This window comes from Suillus subalutaceus (assembly GCF_016647625.1).
Source record: "Suillus subalutaceus strain FC151 chromosome Unknown DFJ58scaffold_756, whole genome shotgun sequence".
In the NCBI taxonomy this organism is placed as follows: Eukaryota; Fungi; Basidiomycota; class Agaricomycetes; order Boletales; family Suillaceae; genus Suillus; species Suillus subalutaceus.
The window spans coordinates 2,519-12,194 of record NW_024541005.1 but is presented as its reverse complement, the minus strand read 5'-3'; the positions used below and the strand labels follow the sequence as shown (position 1 = coordinate 12,194).

Below are 9,676 nucleotides of genomic sequence, written 5' to 3'. Positions count from 1 at the left end.
CTGGTGCATTGTTCATTGAACAAATCCTCTCTTGCTTCTAGCAGTAGATCTTGATTGATCTCCTCTAGACTCCAACCGTGGGTTGTTCCAATCGTTATATGCCATCTGCACTGTTGCTGCAACTGATACATCAAAAGAGCTCGTTGTTTAAGAGGGTCTGGAGCATGACGCTGGTGGTGCTCTTGCAATGCTGTCCAGAATTGGATATGCATCTGTACTCGGACATCCGGCCAGTCATGGATTCTCATTGCTAGAATCATCCTTGGTGCTGCTTTGTTGAACTCTTCCCAGGTTAAAAACTCATCTTTGGTTACTGGGGCGGCCTTGGGGTCTTTGACTGCTGCAGCAGGAATCCAGGAGTGGACTCCATCTGTGGATGGCATCATTACTAGTGCATCTGGCTCGGCGATGAGCATTGAGACCTTGGCGTCTTCCAAGCCTATATTTGTGAGTAGTGCAGCTCACAGTACTCCCCAGCTTTTAGATGTCTTGTTGCATACTGAGCAGGGATTATGGTAGGGTCAGAAGGGACTTTGGCTCTTATGAGGGGAGCATATTTGTTTTTGTTCTTCTTGCGCTCTTCTAAATGCGCTGCTGCTTCCTTGTCTTTGAGGGTTTGTTGACACTGTTCTTCTTCTTCTTCTTCCTGCCTTCATGCATTCTCTAGACATTCTAGTTGATCATTCCAATGCTGTTTGTCTGCGTTGTTATTCAGAGTCCATAGCGCCGCTAAGGAGTGAGCAGCTTGTTCATCCGTAAATCCTTCATCCACAAGTTGTTGACAAGCTTCATGATGCTCGTTTGACACGAAATCTGGTTGTCTTACAAGATTGGGATCTCCGTTGAACATTTGTAGAATTTTAAAAGGGATGCAAAAGACTGGACTAGTGTCTAGTACTTGAGACAAGAAACTTTGGCTGAGGTGGGCAGAAGCAAGAAACCTGCGCCACCTCGCCTAATTTTGCCCATAGACTTAATTCTATGCAGGCCTCGTGCCTCGGCCTGCTTAGAAAGCCAGCTGGGAAAATCATCACATTAGCTATTTACTTTCAGTGTTTGCCGAAGACAGTTCCTCAAGCTACAGTGACCAGTACCATGTAGAACACTTGAAAGTGTACATGTACATCCAATCTGTAGAAAAAATTTGAAAAGGGAGTTGATACTAACATCAGGGAATTGACCTCACAATGATAAAGATTTACCTTCATTTATCTTGTCTAAAATGGGTGAAATAAGTATCATTATGATAGATCAGTAGACAAATCATTATATATCTGGAGTAACTTGGATGGAATATGCCTTGTCTATCTTTCTTATAAAGAAGGTATGTTTTATAATGGTTGTCTCCTTGTTAGCCAATGGCAATCAGTACCACTGGCTAAATAAAGGGTTGACATTCCCACGTGCTCAATTGAACGTATGTTTGACAAGTCAAGGTCCATGCTTGCAGTGTAAGTGTAACATGCTACAGTTGGCATGCAGCATGGCAATTGATATCACTCTACAGTGCTTGTAAAGAAAGATTCTGCATGCGTTATCAGCCAAATCAAACATAAGTTTGGGCGCTGATCTTCCATTGCATGGTAAGCTTATCATGGCACTACTTCTCACGTCCCTCTCACTGGCACCAGCTTACAGCTGCTTGCAGCCCTCTCATGTGAGGGCAGTCTACTCCATAGATACCACATTGCCCATGTGTAGCAGGGCACCATCATACCTGGTCAGAATGTCCTATGCCGTTCCTTCACTGCAAGGTAAGCTTGTCATGGCGCTACTTCCCCAAGGCCCTCTCACTAGCGCCAGAATTATGAAAATTGGTCTCAGCCTCATATCAAATACATGTAAATTAAGGCTTCAATATGTGTGTTGTAATAATAGTAGTGCTATTAGACCAATAACTGGAACACATCAAGCAGTACCTCTGTCTGCATCTTTTAGAGCTGGCTCTCTTTTGGCGAATCTTAGAGAGAGCACTGTTCGCTTTGAGAGGTCGTTTGGCAGCTGACGATGTTGGAAATATCTGACTAAATTGCTGTAAGAGTTTGAGCATTTCAGAAAACATGTTGACCTACCAATTCCACCAAAGTAGTAGTTCTGTGACTTCCCTACACTCATCTGGGTCCTCCAAAATGTCAAGAAGGGAGTGATAGAATGTCTCTGAGTCTGTAACTGTGTTGGTGCATGAGAATACTGAGGATGAACAGAGTGCAAATCGAATCTATGCCAATCATTAGTCACAAATAAACAATAATGTGAAGTTCCATAGAAACCTGGGTGGCCACATATGCTACTGAAGCAGATGTGACAGTAGTCATACCATGAAGTCGATCATTTCCTGCACGTGTCGCCTTGGGCTCTTTGTCCACTGAACTTGGTGATGTAAAAACATGCCTGAATGCCTTGTTCAACGATATACAATAAGTATGCATGTATTCAAAAAGCGCACTCACATTTACAAGCAAGTGGCTTCTGAGAAGGCCATTCCAAGGATCCTCTGATCATAGGCCTCATTGGCATATATAAATAGAGGCCATTGGTCTCCACTGACAGAGAGTTCACCACTTTGCAGTTTCTGTTTTGTGCTGATCAAGTATCAGTGATTGATGTCTGAATATAATGACTTTAACAGCTTACTCTGTGTCATCCCAATCCAACTCAGCAGGACATAGTAAACAACCAGTGAGAGGGTGATTGAAGCCCCGACTGGTCTTAGAATTCCATGGCAAAGGAGGCACTACTGGTTCACCTGCTGGAGCTATCCAATCAATGATGACCGGTTTCAAAGACTTTGTGTCCTCCCCCCTTGCAGCAGCAGCTGTCCTGCATGATTTGGGAATCATGCATGGATATGACTACTAGGTATCCCCCTAAAAGACAAAGTCTGTTAGCTTAGTCCTCAGACTAGTCAACCCATACCTTGGTATCAAACCTCGGTCCAATAGTTTCAGTTTTCCCTCAGTGATTCATGAATCCACCATGTTTTGAAGAAAAGTCATATGTGAGATGGGAATCACATAATGACCTAGTTGATATGAGAAGCAAATTGAAGGTTAAGGTATTGCCTTTCCTTTGGCTTATTCACTTTGGCTAGAGAAACCCATAGAGAAAAGTTCAAAGCCTAACAAAAACCTATCTAAAAAGCCTGCGTATTGTGTACTATTATTTGTTCCATTATTTCTGAGTAGTTTTCTCTAGTGTTTCTTTACTTTACTTTTCTATTAGGATGCTCTGACTAATCAGATGCTTCATAAAAGTGTACCTACAGGGTATGATGTCATAATGATGTCATCAATTTCAGAATGTTCTATGGAATTTGCTAGAACATTCCGATGACTCATAATGACTCATAATGACTCAGAGTGACTCAGGATGATGTCATTATCCCACCATGAATCTTCTGGAATGTTCTGTTGCACCTGCTAGAACATTCTGCTCCAGTTTTTGGGATATTCTTCTCACATTCTGAAGTCATTACATCACCTTTTTACTTACATAATATTCCCACACAAAATGTATATAAGGAGAACCCATTCTTCCCCCCAAAAAATAGATCTCCCACTTGTTGCATTCAAGAATCTCCCACTTGAGCCAATTGAACTCTCACCTAAGAAGCTTCAGCCTGAACAGATTGCTGCTTACAAAGCCCATTTCCTTTGTAAGTACTGTCCAGACAAGTGCAGGGAAAGTGTATCCCTTGAGATTACGTAAGTTTCTCATGATAGAAACCCAGTTTTGTGAGACCAGTGTTCTCACCATGTAGTGTTTACTGACCAACACGAGCTTTGGTCATCATTGTATTTGTAAGACCAGCGTTCTCACCAGGTATTTGTATACTGACCAACACGAGCTTTGGTCATTGTAGTCACATTTGAGACCAGCTTCTCAACAGTTAATCGTATATTCAGGAAACCAGTTCAAGTGTCTAGACGGTGTAGAGACTCACGTTTCTGCAGGCACATATGGGCTCATTTTATGAATTCTGACAACTGGCCTTCATGGCACAACTTGCACCATCATCCACTATGACTTCCACCATGGAGCGTGCCACTTCCTGCGAAACGCGCCATAGGCACGACACTTTCCTGCACAATGCGCAGCACTCCCGTGTGCGTGCCTTGCGCGCTTTCTCGCGCTTAAGCGCACTACGTCACACAGCATCCAGGAGCATCCATCCATCGTCCGACCAGTCCCTCAGTATGTCCCTTTCATTATCTGACCATATTTAGCATATTACACTTCCTATTTCATTATGGACCCTTACTTTACCTCACTTACATACTTAGAGCGCTCCCTATTCAGCTCCGAGCCCTGGGAGAGCGCTTAGGTAGAACTTACATACTTTCATGTTCGTTTTACACCCCACTTTACCACCAGCTTCCTACCACTCAGTATCTATCACCAGTTAGTTCCATGCAATGCATATATCCATCATCATCTTGAGGCCCTAGCATCAGTCTATAGCTAGTGGCACTATCAGTATCCACCTAGATCCGCACTTTCCCTCTTATCAGTCTCAGTATACGTCCTCTACACTTGTGCACCGCTTGCACTACCTTCCTGCACTTCACGCACTTTCACACTTCGCTTTCCCACGCGCACTTTCAGCGCATTTCTCACGCTTTCACCGCCATTAATCAGGGTTGTTCAGCATCATTCCGTGGATCCTTGCTTTCCTTGCTTCCCCTTTAGGGTCAAACATTCTTGCATTCTGCGAGTATAGCAGCTAGGCAGAGCTGAGACTCACTTATACTGGTTGAGCACGTTTCTTATATGTGCCTGCCAGGTTGTGAAACCCAAAACGGTATATCCTAGACAATCCCATAGTTTCAATCAGAGATTATAAAGCTCTGGCTAAGTTAATCTAACTGATTGGTTTAGCAAGCCTCCCAAGAACTCACATGTTATCTACCACGAAAGAAGAAAAGTCATAGACCGTGTTAATCGAGGACTGGCAAGAAGTCTTATCCAGTGTAATTGTGGTGTCATTACATTCTTACACGTATTCATATAAGACCCTCGGTTATTAAGATACCGCTCCCTTGCCAATCTTCTTGGATAAGTAAGGATATTGTTGGCAGACGCATGTGACTCACCAGCTCCCCAATATGAAGGAGTGCTTCCTCCGAACCTTCCTTCAGTCGTTCTAAGAGCCCTGGATAGGAATCCAAGAGCTTTTCAAAGACCAAGTGCTCTCGGCGTTCCCTGACAGCTTTATTAGGTGTTCAGTAGTGGGAAATAACGCAATATTGACTCAGCGGAAAAATCTTCTATGGAAGTGTCTTCCAGTTGTTCCAATCTTAATATTCCATTTGTTAGAAGAGAGGGATAGTTGCAGAGGGTGAAAACCGTGTGACCAAAATGTCAACCATGTGAAACAAGGGGATCAGATTTCAAGCTAAAATGCTAATGTCAGGGCGCACATTTCTAATAGGTTAATGACATACCCTCTCTTGCGGGGACCCAGCTGAAGAGCTGATGAACTCCTCTTGCGAGATTCATTTGAAGATGAATTGTCTTCGTCCATCTGAGTGTGTGCACAATTGTCTATTGTGCCCGGTCCTTTCATTTATACATGACTAGCCGACGAATCATGGCAGAGCGCCAACAGATGACGATAAATGCTGAGTGCCATGTCATAATAAATATGTCAGCAGTCCAATAGCCATGCTGTAAGACAGCTACAGTTCCTTACATTGAGTGTAATGGCAATAACAAACACTATTTTGGATAGGACATCAGGTTCTTGCAATATATAAAGTATACCTTCAGAACCCGTGTTGAACTTGTCTGAGGCAAAATGCAATGATCGGTGATGTTAAATGGCTGCAGTTTAAACTTGAATTTGCGGTAAGCTCATCAGTACCCCATTAAATGCACTTTGCATCATAATTCTGAAGGATCGAAATTGACTTGAAGGCTGATAAAAGAGGTGAGCCAGAATCGGAGATATCTATGTTTGTTCAACATCTTCCTTCACAAGCATTTAAAAAGAACTCACCCGTCCAACAAACAGAAGTTCCTGTACCAATGGTCAGTGCACACATCAGCATCTGAACAATGCTCAAATACCCCAAGTAGTTGAAGACCTTGATCTCCAAGAACGCCTGGCAGTAGCGGAAAAGAACTGTAGTCATTTCTTTGAGCTGTACAAGAAATACAGATTGAGATGGTTAGAGGAGATTCACTGAGCAAACATTCTAGAGGAGTATGCACCACCTGATGTGAACTGCTACACTGCTGCTCAGATGCAATGGGATGCGCCATCTCCATTCTCTGGTGAAGTTCTAGGTGAGATTGCAAAATTAGTATGATGTTCTCTGGATAAAGCTAAAAATTAACAGATGAACTTGATGTAACACCAGAGGGAACTAGTTTGAATGTGTGTCAAAAACCTGTGGTAAAGAAATGAAAGGAAGGAATACAAAGTACAGAGGACGTAAAAGTGCAAAGTACATGACCAAGGGTGTATCTCCTGCGCTTTTTTAGCATGACTGTGCTAGGAATGTCATGGTTAGAAGATAGAAGAAGCGCTTCACCAACATTGGACGCAGAAAGCTTAGTTATAGGGTCAAATTTCACTGAATATAGAGTATAAAAGCAACACTATTCGATCACTACCAATTAGCTCAAACTTCTCAATGAAAGTAGTCATTTGTTGCCCAGCCGTTACGCCCCTCCTTCCACCGATCAAAACCCTTATCCGTGTGGAAAACAAATGAGGCCCTCCTACCCTCATAGTGCAGGTTAAAGTGAGGAAGATGGCAAAATCACCGCAACAAATCCAACATCTTTCATGCTGATATATGAAGGTTGTTGTGGTGTTCAAGCTCGGGCTAGCCTCGCAGAAGCCCTTTTTCATATAGAGGTCAAACTATGCAGGAACTACTTTCCATACATCCTTCACCACTTTTCTACCATTGCCAATTTAGGCCGAAACCTTCAGCCAAGGCATCGGTCGCATTTCACGTGCCTTCATCGGCCGACCCGATCGCAGTCCGACACATTCCCACGCCCTGCATGCTTCAGGATGGTCAGTGATAGACAAAAGCACTCCCTGCCACATTTCCCTTGCATATCCATCCATGTCCGACATTTTGCACAGCCGCATCGGCCGTTCCTGCATACCCAAGCCTATTCCCGCGTGTCTGGACCATTCCTGCGCAGTCCGATCACCTTTGGCCAAGTTCCCATGCCTTCGGACTGCTCAGAAACCATTTTAGGGAAGCCCCGTGTCAATTCCATGTTCATCCAAACTCCACTGGTGTGTGTTTTTACATACTTGCCTCGTGTTGTAACAAGGGTTTCAGCCTTATTATATGTTCTTACATATTTCCACTATTCCTGTCCCTTCCGAGTCCGAGAGGATTTAGCTAGTATAAAGAGCCTGTAGTGACTATTTCATCATTACTTCCCTTCAGTGGTATTTCCTTCCCTTTGGTTTTACTTCGAAGTAGTCACCCATTAGGTTCCGCTCTTAGCCCCTATTTGGTTACCTGATACTCGGACATCTTACCTAGTCTTTCCTTGACCTTGCAGTTCAATCCCTTGAAACCTAGTCACTCCCTATCACTTGCCTTACTTGTCCGCTTTGCATCGGCCGAGTTCTCGCACTATTTCCGTCCGCTTCAGCCATTCCCATGCTTCAGATAGCTTTGGACCTGTTCCTGAGTGTCCGGTCTACCCCTATCTACATTCCCACGTCTTTACTTTCTATAGGTTCATAGCCGTTCTCAGTAGCAGTCCCCTTTAGGGTCGAACATTCTTGCTTACAAGTGTAGCAGCTAGGCAGAGCATAGACTCACATTTATTTGGCTAGTTTTCCCCGAGGCTAGCCATATCTTGTCACCACATTGTCATTGGGAGTGGATGGCCAAGGTACATGACATTCTCACCTATCATCAATCAAAGGTAACTCATGAGGGGTTCCTGGCAGGGTGCGCAGATACCGAACTCTCTCAAGCAAGTGCAGGGCCTCATGATTTCCATCCGCCGGCCCTGGAGCATACTCAATAAGCATAAGTTCACCAGCTGTGAGTTCCAGATTGAAATTGAATGTCTCTGTTGACATCAGAAGAGATGCAAATGTCGACTGAGCCATGTTAGCCTGACAGCAGGGAAGTCTAAGGTTGGAGCTGTAATCAGTCTCAGACTATATTGAACAATGGCCATACCAATCTATATATATTCAAGTTCACTGAACGCATGAAAAGTGGCCACTTAGGTTGAGCCCATCATTGTCAGCACCTGACAACAACTAGCTCAAATTCCCACCATGATCATGTGATTGATGTCTTGAACATGGCGCTTAAGCAAAGTATAATTAAGTCCTAGCACGAATGAATTGTTGAGTGCAGAAATCAAACATGCTTCATGTCTTGAGAACAGTTAAGATGCCGGTACATTGTATACATAGACTAACATTCTCCAATACAAGCTCTTTCACTGGGAATGTCAGATAAGTGACAATGAGCTTCAAATGCATCATGATTAGAAGACTTACTACATGCAATGACGATCATGTATTCGAGTGAAAAAAAAATACAGGCATCAACTCCTGCAAGTGTTGGACCTGAAATGTATGGATGCGAACAGGAGTTCTGATGACAGGTCCAAGAGCTTGTCTCTTGTAATGTCCATCCTTGTCTACACCATACACATTGATATCTCTTTGTAATATTAATAAGACGTACTGGGTGGATAGAAAGCCAAGCTAAATACCTGATAAAACCAAGGTCCTTGGCTACATGCTGAATCTGATCCAGAGGTGGGCCCTTTAGACGCACGATATGTTTGTATATCAGAATAACGTTGGTGGCAGCTGTTCTGTCCAGTGTCACATTAAGCACCTTCTGACACCATTCATAGAACTTGAAACTCGAATCAATCAATATCAGCAAATATAAGGGAGGAACTCACTAGGCATACAATGAATGCGACCACTTCCAGGGAAATGTTTCCGTGCTGGTCCAGAATTTGATCCCAGTAGACATCAGCTATGCTAATGGAAGGATTAGATGCTACTGGATGTAAGACTATGTGGTGCCAAATTTTTTTGGCCATCTGTAGGCCAATGATTTCTGCGATGACATCATAGTCAGCCTGAATAAAATGAGATTGAGGTAAGTATTACTACGGTGAGTGTAAGATCACTGACAGAATCAGAGATGAGCTGTGTGTTGAGAGCTGCAAGCATCCTCGAAGTTTGTATCTGTAACTGGTCTTGATTGTTGCAGAAACCCATACATTCCCCTGGCTGCAAACAATGCCCGATGACCTTGTGCCAATCGGAAGCAAAGTTATTAGGTTTGTGATTGTACTGACCATTATCAAATATCAGCGGTTGTTCAGAAGATAAATGATGAATATATTGCCTGTTCTCTCAAATGGTGCCAATGGAAGCGCATTCCTGGAACCAGTTCCACTGGGAATATGATGACTATGAGCGCGCTGTAGAGACTTGTGTTTCTCCAGGCTCATATGGGCCAAATTCACGCCTTTTCACGATGCACTCGATATCCTTGCAACACGCTTCTCATATGACTTCCGCGCAACACGTGCTTTGGCGTGTACCAGCGCGTTTGAGCGCGTTACGGTGCACTTCGTCGCATTTCCTTAGGATCCGTCACCTGTCCTCCACATGTCCTGTCCTAGTCCTCCAAGGTCCATTGGTGTGTTT

General features: G+C 43.6%; 4 protein-coding genes across 4 annotated transcripts; all 4 read right to left on the bottom strand.

The window, feature by feature from the left end:
- Positions 1-17: 17 nt before the first annotated feature.
- DFJ58DRAFT_633530 (uncharacterized protein) lies at positions 18-440 on the bottom strand (the record flags this gene model as incomplete). The annotated part of the gene is made up of 1 exon (XM_041381239.1): positions 18-440. A coding segment is annotated over one exon (423 nt), but the record flags the coding sequence as incomplete, so codon positions are not given.
- A 2,190-nt stretch (positions 441-2,630) lies between these two features.
- DFJ58DRAFT_673489 (uncharacterized protein) lies at positions 2,631-2,849 on the bottom strand (the record flags this gene model as incomplete). The annotated part of the gene is made up of 1 exon (XM_041383067.1): positions 2,631-2,849. A coding segment is annotated over one exon (219 nt), but the record flags the coding sequence as incomplete, so codon positions are not given.
- A 2,292-nt stretch (positions 2,850-5,141) lies between these two features.
- DFJ58DRAFT_610751 (uncharacterized protein) lies at positions 5,142-5,361 on the bottom strand (the record flags this gene model as incomplete). Its single annotated transcript, XM_041380876.1, has 2 exons — positions 5,142-5,202; positions 5,252-5,361. Coding segments are annotated over 2 exons (171 nt in total), but the record flags the coding sequence as incomplete, so codon positions are not given.
- A 2,527-nt stretch (positions 5,362-7,888) lies between these two features.
- Positions 7,889-9,324, bottom strand: DFJ58DRAFT_850388 (uncharacterized protein; the record flags this gene model as incomplete). Its single annotated transcript, XM_041393770.1, has 8 exons — positions 7,889-8,149; positions 8,420-8,442; positions 8,501-8,569; positions 8,691-8,718; positions 8,784-8,867; positions 8,917-9,099; positions 9,155-9,274; positions 9,322-9,324. The coding sequence occupies 8 exons, from the start codon at positions 9,322-9,324 to the stop codon at positions 7,889-7,891; spliced, it is 771 nt and encodes a 256-aa protein (XP_041234648.1).
- Between the last annotated feature and the right edge of the window lie 352 nt (positions 9,325-9,676).